The sequence below is a fragment of the Ambystoma mexicanum genome, chromosome 4q (genome assembly GCF_040938575.1).
Source record: "Ambystoma mexicanum isolate Mex_15411 chromosome 4q, UKY_AmexF1_1, whole genome shotgun sequence".
Lineage (NCBI taxonomy): Eukaryota > Metazoa > Chordata > Amphibia > Caudata > Ambystomatidae > Ambystoma > Ambystoma mexicanum.
The window spans coordinates 1,238,836,068-1,238,861,756 of record NC_090928.1 but is presented as its reverse complement, the minus strand read 5'-3'; the positions used below and the strand labels follow the sequence as shown (position 1 = coordinate 1,238,861,756).

The 25,689-nt window shown below is 45.4% G+C and overlaps 1 protein-coding gene across 3 annotated transcripts in view; it reads right to left on the bottom strand.

The window, feature by feature from the left end:
- The window catches only part of LOC138468309 (zinc finger protein 318-like), a 295,350-nt gene that overhangs the window by 74,560 nt on the left and 195,101 nt on the right, over positions 1-25,689 (bottom strand). For all 3 annotated transcript variants that reach the window (XR_011268240.1, XM_069608803.1, XM_069608804.1), the window contains exon 4: positions 19,335-20,309. Coding sequence is in view for 2 of the 3 variants with exons in the window: in XM_069608803.1 (XP_069464904.1) it covers positions 19,335-20,309 (975 nt within the window). In the remaining variant the exon portion in view is untranslated. The remainder of the gene's footprint in view (positions 1-19,334; positions 20,310-25,689) is intronic.

Sequence of the window (25,689 nt, the reverse complement as noted above, 5' to 3'; positions counted from 1 at the left end):
AAAATCCAGCAGGGGAGCTATCTTGTACCAGAGTTCCCTGTCGTAGCGGGCCACGATAGCCAAGGCGTTGGCCGCTTTAATCGTCGTCGCCGCCGACGAGATGACTCTGCGTCCCATGGCATCCAATTTCTTTCCCTCGCCGTCCGGCGGGGAAGTCGACGTGGAGGCCGCACCCCCCCCGCTTTCTTCCTGGCTGCCGCGGAGACGACGGAGTCCGGGGTAGGCTGCGCCCGGAGGCATAGGGGGGCTGAGTCCGGGACCCGGTACTTTTTCTCGTACCGGTCTCTTTTCGCTGGCGTCGTGGAAGGGTTCTTGAGGAGGGAAAGGCCCTCATCCCAAATGTCGTCCAACAGAGGCACTGCGAGGACCGTCTTCCTCTTGGTCTCGCGCCGTTGGTAAAGGAAGCCTTCCTTTTTCTTCTCCTCAGGGCAGAGTTGGAAAAGCTCGGATGCCCTGGCGATCATTGAGTGGAACGATCCAATCTCGTCGGGCGGAGAAGCCCTGGTGGGAGGCGACGACGGAAAATCCTCGTCGTATGCCTCGTCGTCCGTACCCGTCGCTGCCGTGTCAGTCCCCGTATCATCCCCTCGGGTGGACGGGGAGGAGGGCTGGACGGGGCGCGATGGTTGAAAAGGAGGCGGTGGATGGATCCTTCTTTTCTTGGTAGGGGGAACACCAGAAGGTCCCGGTTCTGGATCCCCCGACGGGAGAGGTTCCTCCGTCGGTAACGGTAGTCTCGTCCTTATCTCGGAGCATAAGGACTGTATAGCCAACAAAATGGCCGCTGAGTTGTCTTGCGGCGCTGGCAGAGGGGAATCCGACGGGCGAGCAGGGGCCCCGTCGGTATCCTCGACGATGTCGTCGTCGTCACCTGCGTCGGGGCCCATTCCGACGGGCTGGTCTTGTTCCACGCCTAGGCCGTGGCTTAAGACCTCGATCAGTTCCTCTTCTGAGGTTGAGGCCGAATCTACGACGACGCCCTGCCCCCCCTTCTTCCCCACAGAGGGTTTCACGGGGGTCCTATCGATGGGCACGAAAGAAGACTCCCTCCGAGGAGGCAGGGAGATTCTGGGCCCCGAGGCCGCCACCACTGGTGCAGCCTCCACAGGCTGGGCCAGGGCCGCCGCGACCGTTTCGATAGAGGGCTTGGTCGAATGGATCAAGGCCTTCACCACCTTAGGTGCGCTCACCGCCTTATCCTTGAGGGAGGGGGCACTGCCACGCTCCTCCTCTGCCTTAGAGCTCGACCGGGGTCTCTCCAGGAGCTTCGCCAGGTGCTCGGCCTTCCTCTTACCCGACCCAGAGCGTTGGCTCGTGGTTGATGGTGCCGGGGAGGGTGCGCCCTGCCTGGCGCCCGTAGAGCCCGACCGTTCGGCGCTCCCGGTGCCAGCGGACTCGCGGTGCTTGGCCTTATGTTGGGCCCCCGTCGCCGGGGCGCCCTCAAAGGTCTTAGAAGACCGCTCAGATTTCTTCTTCTTCTCGCCAGACGGGCTCTTACCCTCCAGCCAGCTGGCGAGACGTTGATGGCGGTCCTTCATGGTCCGTTCCGACATGTTGCCGCAAAACGCACAGTCCTTCTCCACGTGCGTCTTGTCCCCATGAAGGCAGTAAAGGCAGAAAGAGTGTTCGTCCTCCTTGAAGACGTTCTGCAGCTGGCATCCAGGGCAGGCCCTGAACAGCTTTCCGGGCGTCGAGCTTCCCTTCTCCTGGGCCATCTCCGAGACCGGGCCTGAGAAGCTTCTGGAGTCCTCCGAAGTGTAGCTCGACGAAATCTTCACCCTTGAGGGGCACAGATGAATCCGACACGGGTCCCCGTTGATCGGATGTAGGATCGGTGGAGCTTGAGGCTCTTTTGACCGAAAGAATCGAAGTTTTTGTGAAAAAGCGCGAAAAAATAGCACTAACGCTCGAGAGCAATAGCACGAGGATCCCAACACATGAACGTGCGGTAAAAATCTGAAGATGGCTGCCAGAGGCGGTGCTTAGGTAGAGGGCAGTCATTGGCTGTGGTCAGTATGACGCAGAGACCAGTGATTGGTTATTACTACGAAAGACAGATCAGAAACGAAACTGATACTGGTTTTTTCTTTACCGAGGATTCCCAGCCTGACGACGGGGAATATTCATGAGCATGTGAATCCATGCCAGACCCCATGCTGGAGAAGTATAATGGTCTAAAATATTGGATTCTGTAGTAGGATATAGAAGTTGAAATTGGCCCATTCCCGACTACTCTTGAATGATTTCTGTGGTAACCCTCAGGTTTTCTTCAATGTTTATTTCTTTGTAGTATTCATGGTTGCCTTTTAGATATTGCAGGGCTTCTCTAACTTTATGCAAGTCCACTAGTTGCTGCCAAACTTGTTTGTCTTTTGTAGGTACGCAATTTACTAGGATAATCAAAGATTGATCTATTGGACGTTGCACTCCCAGAGTGTGTACATTAGCTCCCCGCACACATCTGCACCTCGTAGTCGTCTGCTTTAAGGACTCGTGCATTTCACGCATTCAACAGCAATATTCTGTCTTATAAGTTCATCTCTACACTCATTTGTTCTATACTTTCCTCCGTTCTGTAGTCATTCATTATGCACATTTATCCACTCATAACGCTCTATCTACTCACCTGCTTTATCCATTCATCCAGTCTGTACACTTATCACTTATCTGTACACTGTAACTAGCGCCACGATGCCTTCGGTCTGATGTGCGCTTAACAAATGCGAATAAATAAATAAATAAATCCACTCATATGTTCTAACACTCCTCCGCTTTATCCACTCATCCACTCTATTCACTCGTCTGCCCCATCCACTCATCTGCCTTATCCACTCACTCTCTCATCCGTTCTATCCATTTGTCTGTTCTATCCTCTCATCTACTGTTCGCTCATCCGCTCTATCCATTCATCCGCTCTATCCACTCATTCTCTCATCGGTTCAATCCTCTCTTCCACTTTGTCCACTCCTCCGGTCTTTACACTCCTCCGCTCTATACACTCCTGCATTCTATATACTCCTCCGCTCTACACACTCATCACACTTCCATATTCATGCGTTGTCCAGATTAGTGTACTCTTCATACTCATCAGGTTCACAACCTCGTCATTTCTACACACTTATCCCGTATATGCTCACCTGTTCTGGACATTCATCTGTTTTACGCGCTTCTGCGTTCTACTTGCTTCCCCGTATTACGCGCTCATCCGCTCTACACGCTTATCTATTCTACACATCCAGCCGCTCTACACACTCATCCACTAAACATGTTCATCCAATCCATACACTCATCCGGTCTACATATTCATTTGAATCCCACATTCATTCAAACTATATAAGTTATCTGTTCTAAGTAATTCGTCTATGTCATTCACTTTGTTCACTCCGCATGCATTCTATTCGTTTCGGGAGTTTAAATCTTATTACTCCTATTAATCATTTCACCGCTTTGATCTATATTAATTTAATTCTGTTTGCCCTTCTAGATTATTGGGGGATGTCAGTTGCCAGTTTCTTGCATCAGGTGGTTTGTGCTCTATTTCTTCGAGTAGTTCTTTGGCTGTACCATGTAGAATAATGTTATTTAAATTGGCCAGTGCTAAAGCAGGACTTTTGGAACAGTACAGTTTATGAACAAGATTTCTTACAGTTGAATGGCGTGTTCCTATCATTTTGATATGGTGACAGGTGCTTTTGCAAGTAGGTCCAGAAATGCAGGCTAATGAATGCGCTTGTAGTCCTGTGTATTTGCACACTGGACAGTTTGTAATAGTTTTATTTTTAATTTGTCTTTGACTTTCACATACTGACTGGGGAACTGGCGTAAAGATGTGAAAGATGTTTTGCCTATGTTACATATTAATGTGCACGGCCATTTGTAGACTGGACGTATTGGTTCAGTGGAATGGAGAGCTGATGCCAAGTTTGCTGGAGATATTTTTGTGAGCAGCATGTCTTGTTCCATGATGGTTTTATTAACCTTTTCATACCCTCATCCACTGTTATGTATGGCAACTGGGTTTGTTTGCTTTTGTTTGTATGCTTCTTATTTGAAATTTGGTTCTGTGCTGATGATGTGATTCCACTCACCTGCACAGATGTTTGTGAAGCTATCTTTGTTGATATTCCATTTGTTGAGCAGTCCTTGTTGTAGTTTAGTACTTAGTTTTAAACATAATGAAATCACTAACAAATAATTTCCTTTTTGAGAAGGATACCACTTTCTATCAGAGCTTCCAGAATTCGTTTTCTGCAGTCGGTTTTAAGGGTTGAGCATGATTTGTCCCCTGTTTTTATAAGGTTCTGAAGTACTCTGTGGCGGAACATTTTTTGCAAAATAATTTTTTTGGTATGCTTACTTGTGGCTACATCAAGATTTATAGGTGTTGTGTTAGCACCACTGGTAGCTGTAGTCTTTTTAATAACTCTGTTTAGTTTTATATTTTGAAAGGAGTCAAAGTTTATTTACTGCCAGCTGCTTTATTTCGCTTAGTGACTATTAGCTATTTTGTTTGAATGTTTTGCATTAATTCTGCTATAGATCGATACTTATTTAGTACAGTTTTATTTTGATTTGCTTTATTTCTGCGGAGTTGCTTTTTGGTAGGCATTCTTTGGTGTCTGTTGGAGAAAAATAAGAAAGTGGGTTGGGACGCTGTGCAATTTATGTGTGCATTGTGCAAGAGTGTCCGAGTATGATGGTAGGCATGTATGTAGAGGTGTGCGATTGTTGAATGGGCTGTTTCTTCAGGTTGGAAAGGCTATTCTAGAATGTGTGTGTTACTATACTTGTGTTCAGATGACAATACAAAGTGTGCACCTGCTGCAGTGCAATCAGTGATACTGAATCTAATGCTGTAGGGTTGATACAATTGTTTGTTCTACAATACTACAGTGTTTGGGTAACAGAACAGTATGACAGTATTGCACTTTGTTGGATGCAAAGAGTAGGCTTCTTCTGGTTTCTGTCTTGTACTTCAGACGCTACTGATTTTCAGGAGTGTGGTCTTCACTGCAATTTGGAAAGAAGGTAGTACGTACATAGGTGTGTTAACGTCACAGTAATTTCACTTGAAGTATAGATTAGTTACATTTGCAAAAGAATTCTTTCTAGGAAGAGGTACTGTATGTGTTAAATTGCATAGCTTTGTATATGAATGGGGATTTTGGAGCATCAGCTTCATTGCTAAGGGGGTTAGTGGAGTATTTATAGGTGTGCCCTATGAGGTGCACTTTTGAAAGTATGTTGCTGGTGCACCGTTTAGTGTGGCAATAGAGAAGTGGAAGTTGTAGTAGGATGAGAAAAAAACTTGGAAAAATTTACAGATTGAAAAGGAGAATGTTTTTGTGTGTGGAATTCCATTATTTTTTTGTGCATAGAGGTTTGCTACACGAGTGCTGGAAACCTTTCAGTTCTTCGACTTTGTTACCCACATTCCTATTAGCACTGTTCTGAATGTACACTTTTATTTGTTTGGTTTTGCAAGTATGGTAAATGTCAGGCATTCGCTTTAAATAAATGCATTTCATGTACTTGCAATGTTTTTTTAAGATACAAGCTGTTTTCCTGTTTTGTGTGGATTCTAGGGATTTATAATAGTGTGTTAAGGGGTAAGTGGTTGTAAAAATGACAGAAGGAAATAAGAGAATAATAAGTTGGACATTGCAATGAGTAATATGGGTAAATTCAAATTTGGCAAGCAGACAGGTTTGTAAGTGAACTTGATTATAGGAGAAATTAAGAGTATGCTTTTTTTGCAGATTATGCAGGGTCAATGGCAGGTACCCTGTTCACATGCATTTTTTTTAATTTGAAACTTTGTTTTTGCATAACAGTAACTTAATAACGTTGCACAGATTACAGCCCATGACAACCCACCCAACTCCACCCCTCCCCCCCGGCTCCCTCTCCTCGGGCCTCATATTGATAGAGTCCACCAGTGGTACATTCAGTTTATATTCTGCAGATGGCAATTGTGACGTTTCGGCAACCTTAAGGGGCTGGACCCGGGGATGAATTCTGTGATGAGATTGAGTCAGTGGTGGCCATCAGGTATGCGATGTATGGACCCCAAATGTCCGGTGGGCGTGCATGAAGCGGCAGCGTCTTTATAAAGCTTGTTTCCGTATCTTGGCTATATGTTACATCCTTCAGCCAGTTTTGCAGGTTGGGGGCGGTCCCGGTCCCCATGTCATTGCCACTCTTCTCCGTGCTAGGACCAACAGTAGGTCCGCTAGTTTGCGGCTAAAGGACGGTAGGTATCTGGTTAGCCCCAGAAGTGCCACGGTTGGGTCGGGATCTAGTTGAGTTCCAAAGATTGCTGCGATTTTCACAAGTACTGAGTCCCAGAAAATCCACCTCTGGGGCCTTGCATCTTTCACACGTTGCCGGGGTTGCTGCCTGTTGTGAGTGGAGTTTTGCCGGTGTGCAGTATATTTGGTGTATGAAGTTGAAGTGAATTTGTTTGTAGCGTGTGTTGAGCGACACTTTGAGTTGTTCATATGCATGCACTGTAAACAAAATATTCATACCTGTAGTTTGTATTGATGTATGTAGATGTGGATGAATCTGGAAGGAGACATCTTGAAGAGTTTTACAGTAGTTTTAGCTGTAGGTACTTTGCAATCACAGGACCCTTGTTCTCAGAGTGATGAACAGTTCATCTAAAGTGCTGAATTGTGATGACAGAGTTAGATGTAGAGTTCTTGGATGTGATTGGTGGATGTTTGTGAGAGAGTGGTGCAGACAGTGATGTGGAATGAGAAAAAGGCTGCCCCTGTGTTGCGGGGTCTGCGGACAGGGCGTGATACATCCAGGGTTTCTCAGCATATCTAGCATGGAAAGGCGACTGTGGGGATTAGCCAATCAGGTGTTGAAGTTGTTGTTTGCAGGAAGAGAGGCTGTGTGTGTAGTGAAGATGGCAGAGGTGAAGAAAGTGAGGGTGTTGGTAGTTGGAGGTCTGTTTGTAAATGTTTTATAGAGGTATGCTAGGTCTAAACATATGGCTGCCAGTTTTGGTTTCGAAGGAGTGGAGGTTTTAACGGTGCCTGGTTCCAATATGCCGGCAGTTGTGGAGTTTGTAAGAGTTTTTCCATGTGGAACAGTCCAGATGTAGTGGTACTGCATTGAGGTGCTGTCCATTTGGGATACATCAGTTTGAGTGCTCGTGGTTATTGCAAATGCCAAGGTGATTTTTTTCTGAAATGTTGCCTAGGGTATAAAGGAACAATTTTAATGTTTCTGTCTCCAGCAAAATGTTGCAAGCTGTTTGGTTAACAAAGGCATGTCTGTTTTCTTGTTTAGAGCTGGGATGTTGTCTTGCAATAATGACAATATTGATTTTGTTAATGGTGATTATTTCAAAGCAGATGGCATTTCTTTATCCATATTGGGAAATGCTATGTTACTTGAAAATAAGGAATGCTTTACAGAGGATAATATGAAGACATCATTAAGAAAATAAGTGGAAAAAAACAAAACAAAATGAAAGGTTTTTTTAGAAGCACTTTAAAAAAAAAAAAGCTCTTTTCAGAGCCACATCAAAGGGGAAGTGGAATACACTATTTAAATTTTCATTCCCCAGTCTCAGATTTCACGATTTGTCCACGGACACCGTGGCTGTCCGGGGATCGCGCGTGTTACAATACAGGGATTTTGAGGCTGACAGGCATGCAAATGTGACTGTGCAGGCCAAGGGATTGGTCAATAAGGTTTACTGGGTGTGATGTGTAAGGAGAGACTTTGGCAGAAAGTCTGTTCCCTGAGAGGAGTGCAAATAGCAATGGCTGTCTTTCAGATTGCAGATTGTCTGGATTTTGGGTGACTCGTGGATAAATTGGTTGGAGGTGCATGCAGAGCGCTGTGGAGTGGCTGCACATCTTGGATTCCCTCATGCGCACGGGCATGGAGTGCACGGAATTAAGTGGTTAGATTTGCTTCCTCCTTATGCCACTTGGATGACACTGTCATCCAGACATTATTATTATTCATTGTGGAGGGACAGTTTAGGACATGTCTCTAGAACCTCCTTACAGTTTGCAATAGAAGAAGGACTTGGGAAAGTCATGGACAAGTTTCCAAACTGAGTAGTTTTTTCTCGTATTGCGCAGAGACAAATGTGGCTTCGTTCTTCATTTGGTCCACAAATGGAGAAAGCGAGGTGCAATGTCAACAAAGCTTTTTGCGCTTTGAGAGATGTTGGCATGTCATCTTTTCACAATGAAAATATGTTTCGTAGCACAAACATTTTTCGCAGAGATGGAGTTCATCTTACTGAGGCTGGCAATTAGATTTGTCTGCAAAATATACAAAATGAATAGTGACCCTTTTTGGAAGTGTAGCAATCCTTTTTCCAGTAGATGTTGACCTCTTGAACATTTTGAAACAAAAAACACCACTAAAAGGCTCTTTTCAAAGGCACCACTTCCTCACGGACAAGAGAGCAATGGTTTTGATACTGCAGTACCCCAAAAATGTCAATGCCTACAGACTTCTGAAAATGCACAGGGCCCTTCAGAATTTCATTGGCACTTCTATTTGTAAACTGTTTTTTGTTGTTTTGTATTTATTTTGGTGTTTTATAACAAGACACACAAGGAAAGGAACGGAGGGTAGGGTAAGGAAGGGGCACCAACCACTGGGAAAGAAATGGTAGGTGGAGAGAGGAAGATGTTGGGTGGACCTTAATTAGGTAGGTGGCAGATGTTAAAATGCTCCTGGACCGTAGCCTCGAAAGCACTTCGAAGTGTCTCCCCCCTGCAGAGTACCGCTTTGCAGTACATACACAATACACTGACCCTCGAAAGGTAAGTGTCTTTTGTGTCGCGTATGGCCTGCGAGACTGATTCAGAGATGCGCTGCCCCACAGGAGAGTGTCTTGTGGTGGCAGGAGCAGAACCGGAGGATGTTGTAGAGGAACTCAACCTACTACTTTGATCGAAGGGGACAACCCTTTGAATTGCCTCCCCGTGTGGAATGACCTTAGGTGTCGCCGCATGGAAGTGGTCCTGCAGCTGTGCAGACCTGGTTGACCACAACCGAGCACAATGTTGCACTCACTGCAGCGCACCTTGTGTGCACGTGCCTTGGGTATCCCTCCAACAGTGGTAAACCGCCTCAAACCCCGCTAGACTGACAGTGGCTTGCACTAGTAAGGACTTCCACTACCTCATCCTCTTCATCCCTCTCTACAACTCCACGCCTGTTCCCCTCTCCAGTCCCTAGGGAAGATGGTGGAAGTGGAGGGGAGAAGGGCGGGGGTAGTGCTGAAGCCGAGGCAGCTGCAGAAGTTGAAGCCATGGTTGCCATCTGGGATGTAGCACAGGACAGCACAGCAGGCAGAGGAATGTTCTTTTCCAAATGTGGCACAGCAGACAGTACAGGAGGCAGAGGTCAGCAGCCAATCCAATACAGGATATCAGCAATATTAAGCAATACTCTCTCTGGTAGCCAAATACAGAACGAGGAGCAGTGTGTGACTTTTAAAGGGGTGCTGGGGAGCGCTTCGCAGACAGATGCGCTGTCCACAGATAATTCGAACACCAAAAGGGCTAAAAAAGCATCCAGATCGGTAAGGGCATGGTCTGGGACCTCTACAAGGGTGAAATTTAATTGAAAAACATCTTCAATTGCTCAAAAGAAATGCCTTTTAGGTGCCCCGGGGACCCGGACTCGGTCTGCTGTCAAGGGCCTACGCTCAGCGTGGGTGCGGTCACATCACTACGTTGCAGACACGTTCGCGAATGGGGCGGCTGTCTGTAGGACACCTATTGCGCAGGATTGGTTGTACGCATGCACACTGGTTCTACGGACAGGGTTTGGGTCCCCAAACTAATTAAAAGTGCAACACACGTGCGGCAGACAGTTACGGACAGGCGCGATGTTCGTGGGACTCCGATGGTGGGATGTGCATGCTAATTAAAGGTGTGTTACAACTTTGCAGACAGGTTATTTGTCCTACGGACACCTCCATTTTGATTGCGGACAATACAAACAGGCATAGTGTCCTTAGGACACCCCTATTTTGGTTAATTGCGGACAGTCGCGCTATCCGCGGACTCCCAAACAGCTTTTTTTTTAAAAAACAAAAAGCAGTCACATATAGGAACAGCATACATAATATTTCATATTATACAAAAATACAGAAATACAGAAATTATGAAAGAGGGGGAAGCATAAATTGAGACATACAGGGGAATTAGGGTTTTCTACATGTAGGGTGGTAGAAGAGGAAGGGATTGAGGTCTCAAAGTTTTTGGTGATGGGGATTTTTTGGGGATGGTTGACTGGGAAATGGAGAAAGGGGTACAGGTGCACGTGGGACAGTTATATTTTGTTTTTTCCCTTGATATGGTTTTCTACAAAGTTCTTCAAAATAATGAAATTGGTGAATAATGGATCAATTTTTTCTTCGAAGTGCACTAGATAATTTTCCACAGTGGGTCTGTTCCATTACATGATGTACTGTTTTTGGAGTATTATCCTTATTTTCTGTATGTACTGTTAAAGAAAATAGAAAGTGTTAGGTACATGTGAAATAATGTGTATTAATTGGCTTACTTTGAAAACTGCAGTGTTTACCAGTAGTATCACTGTCTTCACTCATTTCATCCTGGGGAAGACTTTCTTCAAGCCACTACAGAGTGCTAGCCATTTCTGTGTAAAAAAAATAAAGTTAAACAATTTTTTAGTGTATCCTACTAAAGAAAGTTTATAACTATAGGAATTAATGTAGTGTACTTACCAGTTTGTTTTTCAGTTTTGCTGTTACTGCTTTGTAGGTGTGCTGTTGATAGTTGGTTGGCAGTTTCTGTATAAAGCATCTGTGAGGTAATTCTACTGGAGGCATATGTTATTTTTTTTTGGTGTGTTCCATTATTTTGTCTGTCCTATGTAATTGCACTGTTGATGTCTTACGTATACAGTTTGTACTTATTTATTTTTGAATGCAATTAATTGATATGCTGCTATTTGAACATGTTCAGTGTGTATGTTGTATGATACAACAATGTACGATACCCCCTGAGCTTTTGGACAGTGTTGGTGTTTCCCAGAGTCCGCAGACAGTTGCATTGACCGTGGACATTGCAGCAATTAGCATGGGCCAGGGGGTTCAGTAGGTTGTATGGTATATCTATATAAACTAAGGGTATCCTGGTAAAACCGATGAAATTCATGATATCTATATTCAGTGAAAAAAAACTTTGTTAAAAGGATGTTATGGTTAGGTTGTGCTACTAAACACCTATCAAAGTCAGTGAAAAACATGGTTAAAAGTGACGGTATGGTTACAAGTAAAACCGAAAACCCCCTGAAGTTCGCCAGTTATGGTAAGCTAGTTATTTCTGGTGCACGTGGCATTTCCTCCCCTGCAGTGCCCCCACGTGCATCCAGGTTGGGTGTGGCCATAGGAATACATTGGGCTGCACTTGCAGCATCCTCTGGAAGTGGCAGGGTGGGGCCACAAGGCAGAGCAAAGAGGCATGTCTGGGACCAGGCTATTTAAGCCTGCCCCGCCGGCATGCAAGCGCTTTGTGTTAGTCGTTTATGGCAGCGTAAGGCTCACCGCCGCCTGAAGCGCTTCTTACCCGATTCCAGCAATACCATCGCCTGCAGCGCATCTTACCTGACTCCAGCAATACCATTGCCTGCAGCGCATCTTACCTGATTCCAACAGTAACCGCAGTCGGCGCGCATCCTTACCTGTTCCGGGCACCCAACGCTTACTCGGGAGCTCATCTCGACCAGCATCCTCGCGGATCCAGCCATCCATCAGCCGCCAGCAGATCTTCGGATAGCTGCTTCTCGTCTGACTTCACCAGGCCATCCCTGCAGGAGAAAAGGACAAATAAGGACAGAAACAACATAAAGACATTACGCTAAGGTCGCGCGCAACACAATCCTCGCGCTTGACCTTAGAACCAAACTTAACATCTGTTTGGGGCTTCGTAAACTCCTCAGGCCTCCCATTGGGCTCGCTTCCAGCACTGCGACTCCGCTGGGCCTTTCATCACCTATTGGGGAGAAGGAAAGACATTACAAGGGATACGGACAATAATCACAGAAAAAAGACATTGCAAAAGAATACAGGCAATAATCATTGTTGAGGAACACTTACCTTTGAAGTGGATCAGCCACAGCCGGTCTGGGCTGCCACGCACATGGACCAGTGAAGAAACTAGGTCTATCTAAGGGGCCCCTGCAGTTGAGAAGCAGGACGGAAAGCTCACCCTCAAACAGGTGAGACTATATGGGTAGGTGCATGCTCAACACATTCTGGGAAGAAGAATTCGAGGGAACCACAGCCATATCACAGCATTCTCACGGCCTCTCCTATTCTCACTGGGGCAGTATCAACAACCAGCGCAGTCCACAACACAGGAGCAGGGGAGGAAGGCTGACCCAGGGGAGCCAGTGCCACGGAGGACTGCAACCGTGCCCCAACGTCCCCGCAGAGACCAGGTGAGCGTAACATTCTGACATTTTCTTTTACGCACGGATGTAGGGTTGATTGTATTATTTCTATAACCATGCATCTAGTGTCTTCTGTGCTATAAGAATGTTTACAAAAATATGACTTTTTATTATATCAATTTTATTTCCCTTGAATACAGGACTGTAAGTCACATGTGTTTAGTTAAAACGTGTGTAAAATGTAGCTATCGAAGATCGGAATAACAAAGTCCATTTATGTTTTCAAAAATATCCTTCTGTTTTTCTTATAGTTGGTTTATATGATAAAGCCAAAGGAAGTGCTTTTTCCCTCCTGAAGATCTGTCAGCCATCTAATGACAGTGAAACCTGTTTCGAGGGTATATTTTCAGTTGCTAAAAAACTGTCTTTGGATTAAAACATCTTCAAACCACAAGGGTTTTGACTATTTTTGATTATCCAACTTTCAATTCAATGAAAAATGAAGGAGCGCATAGTAAATGTTTCTTTTCCCCAGTTATTGTCATGTTTACACTTATAATTTAATTTACAGTCTAATTATAAAAACAGTGTGTAAAATGAGGACTATGCACGGTTTAGTTTACATCCATTCAACCTTGAAGTCAATGGGGTACATTACTATATATTGTCATTGGCAGCAGAGTCTTTGTTCAAGGGAGTGTGTCATTACACCAATCACAGGTGTTCTAGCCTCTCAAATCTTCAAGACAACAATTAAAACATCCAAAACCTGACTCTCCAGGAAGTGCCAGCGCTGTTCAAAAACAAACAAATGAAAGTTACATTTGTAATTGAAATAGAAACTCAGCAAAACCTGTCCCTGTGATAATCCAGATATGTAGTCGATACTCAGTTAACGACATCTGAAGGATGTTAGCCAATAAGATAGCTCAGTTGGTTGAGCACTCGCTGCGATCTGTGCGTGATCTGTAGGTTGCAGGTTCCAATCCCAGCATGGCCAATTTGGCATTTCATCCTTTCAAGGTCGATAAAGGAGTACAGAGTTCGATTTGGAGATATTTTTGATAAATATTTTCTATGTACAGCGCTTTGCCAAAAGTGCCAAATAAATAACCATTTGACCATGAGATTAGATATAGAATTTAGCATGGAGTCCTTGCTTCTCTGCACTGTTCTATCATTACATTTGCATACCATTAGGTAGTAATAGCTCAAGGAAACGAGGACCTTATTAACATCAAAAGACAATTCTGCTATCGAACCTCAAAACACACAATACAATTAATGCTTGCTTTACTATGTAATTGGCTAGGGTTTTGTGTTATCAACATTTAAATATATACAGGAGAGATCTAATGGTCAGACCTTCGAGAAATAATGAAAGGTATATTCTGTCCCAATGCAGAAAGTTGCCACATAGTAATGATTTCCGTACAGTTTTTGTACATGTCGGCTGGATATCACATACATTTTACTCTTGCAAAAGGAGAAAAGTCATTTGTACTCCTGTAATCCCATTTACTCTCAAAGTTTAAAAATGGGGAGTAAAATACTTAGGTAGAAAGGAGGGGACCGTATGAAGGACTACTTTATCCTCATGGAACACTATATAAGGTTCTTTTGAGGAGAGAGTTTAGAGCTCTCCAATCCTTCTAGTCGAAGTAATGGCTACGAAGAATGCCGTTTTCCAAATTAGAAATTCTAATTCACATGAGGCCATAGGCTCAAATGGTTTTTGCATTAGAGCTGACAAGACCACGTTCAGATCCCACTGAGGTGGCGGTTCACAAACAGGAGGGCGTAAGCGTAGAAGGCTCTTGAAGTGCCTTCGAATGGCTTTGTTGGAAAGAGAAAAAGACTTATGTTCTCTGTTCAGGTATGCAATAATATCTGATAAGTAATGTTTGCACATGTCTATTTTGACACCAGTGGAAACTAGATAAGACATGAATGGCATGACATTATTAATAGAAGCCTCTAGAGGGTTATGTCAAGATGTAGATATGGCGTGGACTATGTACCTCCGTCCCCAAGTACCAGCCAGGGAGAGCAAGATGACTCACTGGCCGGGCTTTAGGGCCACAGGTGACTGGAACAACTGCACCGGGTCTCCAGATGGCTCAAAAAAGAAACAGGACAGGTAAGTATCAAAACAAAGACGGATAGTGCTCATACCACAAGTAACCAACCCCTTTTTGAGCTACCTAATGGGAGTCAGGAGAGGACCCAGAAGCGGGTAGCTTAGGCAGAACTGAGGGGCAGGAGACGCTTCCCCACCCTACGTGGAGCAGGGAAAGGTGAACCAGGGTCCAGTGACCTACGGGAGTACTGGTGTGTGCAGTCGGGTGAAGTTGGAAAAACAGTTCCGAGCTATCACACAGTTCCCAGTTCGGAGGTGCAGTAACAGAGTAATCCACAAATGCAGTCCATGAAGCAGTCCGGGATCAAAATGGGGAGAAATCCAACCAGGTAGCAAAACGAAGCAGAAGGATAATCCATAAGCAAGTCCAGTGTTCAAAGCCGAGGATCCAAAAAAATCTGTGAAGCAAGAGAGCAAAACAACCAGGAACGGCACTCGTCGGCCAGGGACAGCAGCTGAGAAGCGGCGTTCTGTAGCGTTGGGTCCTTCTGAAGTAATGCCCTACTATTCGTTCAGATGAGATTCTGCCTCCCACCGGGGTCTTGTGGATCAAGACCTCAGAGTGGCTTAGAGGCGGCTGCAGCAGCAGCTGAGGGGACAGTTGCCGCTGCTGGGGTGATCTAGCATCCTTTCTTCGTCCACCACAAGAGAATCTTTTCTGTTCTCTTTGATTAGCCTGTCCTTTTTCAAATGAGGAATAGAAACGAAAAGGACAACCCCTCCAGGAAGATCAGCCTGAGTAGGAGTGTTGCTGAGGTTGTCGTATGGAGGCGCTAAGTGACTTAGCCGCCGCTTAGGAGGTCTGAAGCTTTTCTAGACTCTCATCCGCCTTGATGCCTAACAACCTCATGCCGTCAAAGGGCATATTGAGAAGCCTGGCCTGCATATCCAGCCTGCACATCCGGTGTAAACCCCAACTTTCTCAGTCACGCAAACCTGCATAGCACGGTGCTGGAAGCTATGGACATGCTGATGCTGTCAGCAGTGTCCAGTCCTGACAGGAGACATTCCCCCATTGCCTTCTTTCCATCCTTCAAAATAGCCAGGAAGCGGTCTCGTTCCTTGCCTTCCGGAATGTGCTGACCCACCATGCTAACAGTCCCACAGGGGCAGGTAAACCTCGAAAGGGAACAAGTAACATTGGTTGACTTTAAAGCCATACTGCTCGAAGAAAAAAATCTTGCGTGACCAAGCATCAATTCTCTTGTCATCCCTATCTGGGGTATAGAGGGATAAGCTGACCGTCTGGTGGATGTAGCTGCTTGGACCACTAAACTTTCAGGGATAGAGTGATTAGTTAAATAGTCTGAATCAGAGGATGAAGGTCTATACTGTCTGGCAAAATGTTTGTTTACCGCAGGTCCAGATTCCAGGGTTTCCCAGTTGGCCATGATCTTCCTTTGAAGGGCTGTATGAAAAGGCAGTACTGGATCCTTCGGAGGACGCTGGATCAGAATATCTGTCATGTCATCTTGTTCGTAGGTAGGATAAAAACTACTCCAGCCCATGAACTCCACAACTCTATTCATAATATTTCTGTATGCTGAATCAGCATGATCAGCTGGGTTCGGTTTGTCAAACTCCAATTGAGGCGAAGTGTCTATGCCACTAGCTGACTGGAGGCAGTCATAGATCAGACACCTTTGATTCTGGGTCAATCAGCTCCTCAGGAGCGTTCTTTGTTCCATATTTCAACCCAAATGGGGAAGAATCCTCGTCAGAGGATTTCTCCACCTCATAAATTGAATTCACAGACTTGAAAGAGTCTTTCCTTGGCAAATGGGTATACACCTTACCCTTGGGTTGAGGCTATGAAGGCATCGACAATGGCGTTGATGCTACAGGAATCTACGCTGTCTTTGAGAGAGGCGTCGATGATTCAGACGCTGGCTTCGATAAAGTCGAAGGTGCCTTAGACAAAAGGTGTCAACGAAACCTTCGACACAGGTGTCGAAGGTTTGGCTCCTGATGCCATTTTGTCAGGCGTGGACTTCGATTTATGCACAGATAGGCTTGTCGACTTGCTCTTTTTCTGAGGTATCGGAGATGTTTCTCTAGATGGTACCCCCGCCTATTTCTCGCAGGATTTAGAGCGTCTGGAAGTCTTTGACCTTCCTCTGTCATTCTCGAAGATTTGCATCATTGAGGCTCTGAAAGCCTCCCATTTTTTAGGGGAATCATGTTTAGTTGGATAAGTGATAACCCCTGTAGAGTCAGGAGACAGAGAGAGACAGAGAGAGAAAGATTTTCTCGACCAACTTCTCGTTTGAGAATTCTTCGACTTATGCCGAGACGGGTCCCTAGACTCCCCAATCTCTTTATTTTTCTTCCAAGAAGCCTTCGAAGTTTCCCTCCCCACTGCCAATTTACCTTGTTGTTCCTTGAGAGCTTTTCCTGACATGGCCTGACAGGACCCGCAGTCATCGGTCCGATGGTCGGGACCCAGGCACCACAGGCAGACGTGATGGGGATCAGTGATGGACATTTTCTTCCTCAAATTCTGACATTTTTTTCAAAACAGTTTTTGGGTTCGAAGGATTAGACGATGAAGACATATTGACGAAAAACTGAAGCACCGTTTGAAACGCACGTAGCAAAAGCTTTCGAAAAAACAGAACTGAAGCCAACGGGCACGGCTCAAGCTATTTGTACTGCGAATGACGCCAACGCTCTATGGCAACCCTCGAGGGACATCGACGCCACAACATCAAGCACAGAGCCCTCTGGTGTAGAATTTATTTTTCCAAAGCAGCAAAGCTGATAATACAAATATCAAAGATGAGGAATACGTGGGAGAAAACAATCCATTCGAAAGAAGTGTTCACAAAATGATATGTCAGGATGATCAGGTCATTGGCCTCCCTTCAACATGTTTTCTGCACGTGACAAGGCGGTACACTCGAGTTTATCACAGTCTCTGGCTTCTCTAGCACGAATATACAGTTCAATCATTATCAACAAGGGCTTCCGTGCCCAAGTTTCTTTGTCTTTCAACGTCTCTTCATTCAGAGGGTCCGATGCTACTCAATGTTTTTTTTACTTTTTCAGATTTTTACAAGCACTCAATTTCTTAGGCGATTCACTATTCACCTCGGATCCCCCTCAGCCGGGCTCAGATCCTCAACCTAATGTTCGTAAATGATTTATGCATCCAATTTCTCGTAGGATATTCTTTCTCGGGTGACTCACGGTTCACTCCGGATCCCCCTCAGCTGGGATCAGATCTCAGATCCCATTCAGTCGGGCTCAGATCCCTTTTAACACAATGTTCAATTAGTCTCCCTCCACCAGCCTCGGACTAATTCCAGTTTCCAATATAACTTTACACAAACTTGCTTTAACCATAAGCTTTTAGCTGATCTACCTCCGCCGGGCTCGGACCAACTTCATATACTTTTCCATCAACTATTGAAGACTTTCGAATGTGCACTGGATTTTGCCTGACCTGTTGCAGACCACTTCTATTTCACAATTCTTTATTGCGGTTCACATTTGCCACCCTTCAGCTGGATACCTAACACACTTTCGAAAGAGCACACACTCTGTATTGGGACAATGTGTAGTGAAGAAGGCTTTATCTACGTTTAAGAGGGAATAGGATATTTTTAATCTAGCCGCGAAATCCAATAGCGGCATCCATCTAGGAAATTCCCTACAGCGAAGTAGAACCCCCTGGTTCCATCTGTGTTTATCCACATAGCCATACTGTTACAAGATATGTTAATCGAATTTAATGCAGTGGATACTTTGGAAATCGAAGGGGCCAGAAGAGGGATTTCCCGTAATAACAGATTATGACGTCTGTGCAGAAACTCTGTTGTGGAATCCATAAAGCACCTTGCAGTTGAATGTACGAGCTTAGAGCAGCTGTGAAATCGCTACTTGGTGCAATACAAACATAAGTTTGCCAACCTTGACAACAACTTTTGGAAATTGTTTTTGGAAGATAATGACATTGTTCTAATGTAATAATGTATTATTTTTGTGACGTTTTGTGATTTTATTTTATGGATATTAAGTGGATTTGTATTTTAATGTTCTTATGGCCGTGGAGGCTAAGATGTTTATTCGATCTTTTGTATTGTATGGGTTGATTTTTGTGTACAAAGTCTTTTTGAGGAGTATACATCAATAAACAAATACATATTTTAAAAAAAAAAAAAGTGTTGTGCGTTCTAATGAGTTTAGATATTTACAGACCATTTCCCTTTGAAGCATTACAGCTTTCATGGTACACACTGTCATAAAACTCAAATATGTTGTGGATTGCAGCAGTTTCGGTCAATATAGGTTCCTCGCCCTGTTGAATCTCAACAAAGACCAAACAATTGAAAGTCTGAGACTGGGTTGGTGTCTGCACCTTTGAATTAGAGAAACACATAAGTGCAATGTCCAAATACAAGACGAGGTTGATTGTAATGGATGTTTTAACCACTAGATCTGTAAGTTAAGCGACATTAAATCAAGTCTGGAATGCTGCTGGTGTGGGCAGTGCTTCAAAAACAATATACCCTGCTCCAACTCCCCAAAATAGGGAGTCATTGATAAGCCACTTATTGCTGCCTGCACTGTTGTGGCAATGTGTTCAGATCAAAGGCATCAGCTGTGCATGCCCCAATTACTTGATGGCAACCAATAAAATGACAAATAAAATCTTCAAGCAGGGTAAACACTGGGGGGAAAAGGAGAGAACTGTTAATTGCAAACATTTATTAAGTCTGCAAACAGTCCCCTAGTATGGATTTATTACAAATGAGACACAAAAAGTGCATTCAACACTGACCTTCTGTTTCTGAAATTCTTCGTTCTTCTCATCAGACAGTGGTTCTTGTACAGGATGTAACTGCATGGAAACCCCTGCTCCCAAATTAGGTAAAGCATTGATGGCATGAGGCGGAGGGGGAATGGGAGGCGGAGGGGGAGGGGGAGGTGGAGCAGAGATTAAGTTGTGCTGTTGTGGAGGTGGACATAAAGGCCAGCCTGGTGGAGGACCATAGTGGGTGTAAGTAGTAGGGTTTTCTGGAGGAGGCGGGCCATAGGTGGGTGGCATTGGAGCAGTGCCATAGCCTGGAACAATGTACGGAGGGACAGGGGGATGGATATTCACAATGGGTGGTGCACTGTGAACTGGAGCATTGTGCTGCTCCAACAACGGAGCTGGAATTGCAGATCCTAATACTGGAGCATTTGTTTCTCCTCCTAACACTGTAGGAGGCATAGGTTGCTCCATTTCATTGCCTTTTACCAAGCCATCCGGCATGAGTGGATTCAATTCATTTTCTGAAGACTTGGTCACCCCAACTGCAGGCTGAGAAGGATAGGTGCTCGATTCAGACATAGGATGCTCAGGAGAGTTAGAAGGCCCTTTCCCCTCAGCTCTTCGCTCTAGAGCACGAACCGATAGTTGGCCGATTTCAGTGACTCCAATGTTAAGGCCAATACTCTTCAATATATCTTGGATCATCTCACACTCCTCCTGTGGAGGTGCCTTAACTTGGGAAAGTGAGTTCTGTTGCTTGGTTGCAGCCCCCACTTCTGGCACAGGTGACTGTTGCTTAGGCCCATTTTCAGCACAGTCTTCCTCATTCCTTCCATCTACAGAATCCTCGTCATCAGTGGGGTCAAGGCCACTAAGGTTGAATATTTCCAAAAATCTTTTCACTTCAGCAGAGAACGGACTAACAACTTTTTCTGGGGTGATGCTTCTATGAGGGGATAGTTCTTTACGCTTCTCACCATTTTGTAAGACTCCTTTCAGCTAGAAGAGAAGAAACAAAACAGATTCTGCTTTACACAAGCTGGGTCATAAACACTACAGCCGATTTCAAAACTGTTGGGAAATATTTTCAGATCTGGAATTCATAATAGAATTCTAAATTTAACACAAACAATTACTAGTAATCCATAGCCATGAAGAGCATCAAAGTAAAACATGTATGAAAACATTTTGGATCAAATCCGAGAAAACAAGTCCCATTATATCAGATAACTACACTTTCAAATTCAGAGCAAACACCTACTCCGTGTGTGCACTCCGTGTGTGCCGCATGACAAATCTGACTTCCACATTAGATGCACACCTAACCATTTTGTCCATAATGTAGGATGTTTAAATGTGTACTAGATGTGTTGAATAATTCTTTATTAGCATTCTCAAATACTCAAAGTAAATGGCACATATGCATGTTTGTAAGGCACCAATTTCTTGGGGTGACAAAAATAGGTCCTGGAAGCTGTTGGGTTCAAGCAACCCAAGGTTGCCCAAGGTAATAAGCAGGAGCTAAATAGCTCCCAGCTGCCCTTAATTTCGAGCCCTGTGCCCTGGCGATTGCTGAAGTCACCCATCAGACGATGCCTTGTTTAGAAATGGGCTGGCACCTCCCTGTTGGGGCCTAAAAGTTATGAACACTAAGGTTTGTCAAAAACCCTTAGTTCTGTCAATGTAACATTTCAAAGATCTTCGAAGATCGAGCGAGTGCAGGGCTTGTTCTGCCAGAGTAGCAGATTTTGCAGAGAAAACTCGTAAGATTATTTCTGATTGGAAGTGAAAATCCGAGCACCTTAAGAATGAAGCTTGGATTTGCCTTTAACACTAGACTGTTAGTTTCAAATTGGAGGTATGGAGGCTTAATGGTTTATGCGTGTATCTCTGGCATGCACATTGAACGATGCGACTGCTATTAGAAACGCTGTCTTCCAAGGTACATATTGGATTACAGTGGTAGGCTGGGCTTGAATGGCACTTATTAGTGCCGCAAGTACTGTATTTAGGCTCCATTGTGGAGGCACTTTTTTTTGCAGAGGGTAGACCCTCATAAAATGTTTGATTATCCATGCCCTGTAGAGGGTGACTCTTCTCTCGTCTGTTAAATCCTGAAATTGCTGTTAAGTGTACTTTCATGGACAAGTGCGACAGCCCATCTTTGGCTAGTTTTAGCAAATACGGTAGGAGGTCATGAGGGGCTATGTTCAGTGCAGTTTCTGTCAGACACCACCTACAAAAGCAGTCCCTCTTCTACCCGTACTACCTGTTTGTAGTCTCTACCCTGGCTGCTGTTAGAATGTGTCTGCATTCTTGTGAAATGGGGGCGTGGCCAAATTCTACAAAATCAGGAGTCCGGCCTTTAAGTTGAATGACCCTGAATCGTGGTGCAGAACTTGCTTGTTGCACGTTGAGAGCAGTTTTGGATCCTTCTCTAGGGGAATTGAATGGTCTTGAGACAGATGAATGACGTCTGAGAACATTGCTGAGCAGCCAGGCTTATCACAAGAGGGGAATGTGAGCTGTAATGATGTTACACAGAGGTTTACAATCACAAGCATTCAAATAAACTATTTACACTCAAGGTTTCTTGGTAAAACACTATTTATTTCACAGTCAGTTATAAAACATTCACTAGGAGGCAGCAATCTATATTACACACAAATAGGACATGCATTACTCACTGTAATAGCATTTCTGATGATTGTATCTGCTTAGATTCACATGCTGCGCACATGGTCCGACATCCAGTAGTAACTGCAGGGTATTGCATCTCGTCTTTCGGTGACCGAAAGGGGACATCAGCATAGGCTTGTCTGTAACACTATCCCTATCGTGACGTGTAGTGTGCCCAAAATCCTGCACGCGCCAAGGTCCCTCCGATTGTATTTTTTCTACCATGAGGTAGTCCAAGGCTATTGTGAGTGAGTACATGAAGAGAGAAAGTAATAAGATGTCTATGTTCCTTCCACCCCGAGCGGGGAGGGTGCATGTGAAATGCTATTACAGCGAGTAATGCATGTCTTGATGCTTGTTAATCTGCTTAGAATCACATGCTGTGCATAGACTAGTGAGCAGTACCCGGGGTTGGAGGTGGGTTGTGAGAAGGAACAGTAGTGAAAAGATGTCTTAATACGGCTTGTCCCACCTGAGAATCAGATCTAGAATGTGTTTCTAGGTAATAGTGTTTTGTAAAGGTGAGTACAGAACTCCAGGTTGCAGATTTGCAAATGGACTTAAGGGGAACATTTGCAATGAATGCTATGGAAGCCCCAGTGCCCCGAGTAGAGTGCGCTCTAGGCTTGAAGGGCAGTTCTCTCTTAGCAGAGTATAGCAAAGTGTGATGCATTTGACAATCTACCTTGAGATAGCGGATTTAGAGACAGGATCCCCTTCTCTACCAGCAGCCACTGAAACACAAAACTGGCTCGTTTTCCTCAGTGGTTTAGCTTTTTTCAGGTAAAACATGACTGCCCTGCGCACATCTAGTGCGTGCAGGATTCTTTCTGCCATGATAGTGGGATTCTGGAAGAAAGTGGGTAGTTCAATTGATTGGTTCACATGGAACTTTGAAATGTATTTAGGCGCAAATCTGGGGTGAGTGCGCAGAACCACCTTATCCCTGTGGCCTGTAACAAAAGGGTTCAGGACTGCAAGGGCCTGTAGTTCGCCAACCCTTCTAATAGAAGCGATAGCCACTAGGAAGACCGTTTTATAAGTAAGGTCTTTTAGACTTGCTTTATGCATTGGCTCAAAGGGAGCTACCCGGAGTCTGGTTAAAACCACATTTAGATTCCATCCGGGAGCTGGGTGAGAAATGGGGGATGAATTCTCTTAACCCCTTCCATAAAAGCCCTAATAACAGGTATCTTCCACCATGACACTTTTTGTTGTGACGTAGTGTAGGCTGAGAAAGCAGCTAGATGAACCTTTAGGGAATTAAAAACCAGACCTGAGTCTAACAAATGAGTTAGGTACAACACAATGTGTGTAGGCGAGCAGTTAATGGGATTGACGCCCTTGGTATTAAACCAGATGACAAAGCGTTTCCACTTAACGGAATAGCAATAACAAGTGATCGCTTTTCTAGCTTCCCCGAGTATGTCCATGCATCTCTGAGGGAGTTGAAGGTGTCTGAACTCTATGACATCAGGAGCCAGGTAGCTAAGTTCATAGTTTGCGGGCATGGGTGTAGTGTCTCCCCCCCATCCTGAGACAACATGTCGTATGGGGAGGGTAGGGTAGTCTGACAGGGGTGGGTGGGGGGGGGGGGGGGCGGGGAGGGGGGGCGAGCGACATTTCGATTAGATGAGTGAACCAGGGTTGGCGGGCTCACATGGGGGCCACCAATATCATGGTGACTGGTTCCTGGTGCATCTTGTGCACTATCTTGTTGAGTAGGTGAGTCGGGGTTGGTAGGGGGACAGGGGGGGGGCGTAGACAAATTTCCCTGACCATGCTATCCAGAGTCCGTTCCCCTTGGAGCGGTTCTGGGGCTACCTGGAGGCGTAGTCTTGGCATTGGGCGTTCTCCTGAGTTGAACAGGTCGATCTCTGGGAATCGCCATTCTGCAAAGACGATGAAGACGATGTCTTTGTGTAGACGCCATTCGTATTCTAAGGGCAGTGGGAAATCTCTGCTAAGCACGTCCGCTAGAAGATGGAGTTCCCCTGGAATGTGTTGGGACAACAGGAACATCTTGTGCTTGAGAGCCCACATCCAAATGTTTTGGGACAGCTTGGATAGCCCTGAAGAGTGTGTGCCCCCCACCCCCGTTTGTTTAGGTAATACATGGCGGTGGTGCTGTGTCAGGACCAGAACTGTTTTCCCTTGTAGCTGTGTCTGAAAGGCCTTCAGTGCTTTGAATACCGCTAATGGCTCTAACAGATTTATATGGTTGGATGCTACTTGTGGGGACCACACTCCATGCGCTGTCTGCTGAAGTAAGTGAGGGGCCCCCCCCACCCCGTGAGAGAGGAGTCTGTCGTGAGTGGCTTCCACTGCGGGGGTGGTGAAGGTCTTCCCCTTCAAGAGGTTTTCCCTCGACCATCACTGCAGAGCGAGAACAAGGGCTGGCTAGACAACTACCAGATCTTCCCATTGTCCGCTGGTCTGACACCACTGGCTGTTGAGCCACTCTTGCATGGGACTCCTGCGCAGCCGCGTGTGGGGAACTAAGTAAATGGATGACGCCATCATACCTAGCAAGCGCATGGCCTTGCATAACGTCACTTCCCGACTGGCTACATATTCTGAACCCTCTCGTTGGAGGGGGAAAACGAGGCCGTCCTTTGTCCGAATCAGAGCCCCTAGAAATTCCTTGACTTGACTGGGGTCTAAGCTGGATTTCTTCTAGTTGATGGAGAATCCCAGACTGAACAGGAGGTCTATTGTCTTCCGAGTATTCCCTAGGCATGTTTCCTAAGAGTCCCCTGTTATGAGCCAGTCGTCGAGGTAAGGGTAAACAGGGACGGATAGTGTACGCAGGTGTGCTGCTGCTAATGCCAGGACCTTCGTAAACACCCTTGGTGCTGAGGCAATGCCGAAGGGGAGTGCTTTGAATTGATAGTGGCTGTCCTCTATCATGAACCTTAGATATTTTCTTTGCGCTGGCAACACTGAAATATGAAAGTATGCATCTGTCATGTCCAATGTTGCCATTAATCCCCCTGTTTCAACAGTGGGATTACTTCCTGTAGTGTTACCATACGACACTTTTGAGGTTTTGTAAATTGGTTCCCTGGGCACAAGTCTAACACAGGGGGCATGGTGAGGTCCTTTTTGGGTACAAGGAAGTACACTGAATAAATACCTTTGTTTACCTGAAAAATAGGGACGGCTTCTATGGCGTCCTTTCCCAGAAGTGCCTCTACTTGTATTAGGATTCGCAGATGGTCTGGCGTCAGGCGTTGTGCTTTGGACGGTCTGAATTGTGGGGGTGGGGAGGGTGTCGGGCGGATTCCACACAGTGCCCATGGGCAACTGTTTTTTAGAACCCACTGGTCAGATGTAATTCCCTCCCATGCCGAAAGGAAAGATGTTAAGCGCCCCCCGACCGGGGTGACATGGGATGGGACCTGGATCCGTAGGTCATTTCTGACAAGAGGCTGTGGCTCCCCTGGAGTTGGGGCCTCTGCCTTTCCCGCGCCGCTGACCCCTAGGTGGATAGTTAGCGGGAGTGCTGGATGCCTGTCCTGAGTTGCAGTGGTTTCCCATATTGTACATGTTCTGTGAGGAACGAGATTGGCCTCGAAAGGACCAGCGGGAACCGCTTCCCCTCTGGGGGTAGTGCTTTTGAGTGATTTGCTGAAGAGACTTAAGATTCTCAAACTCTTTTTTTGGCAGTCTCTAGAGCATTGTCGACTGCTTTACCAAA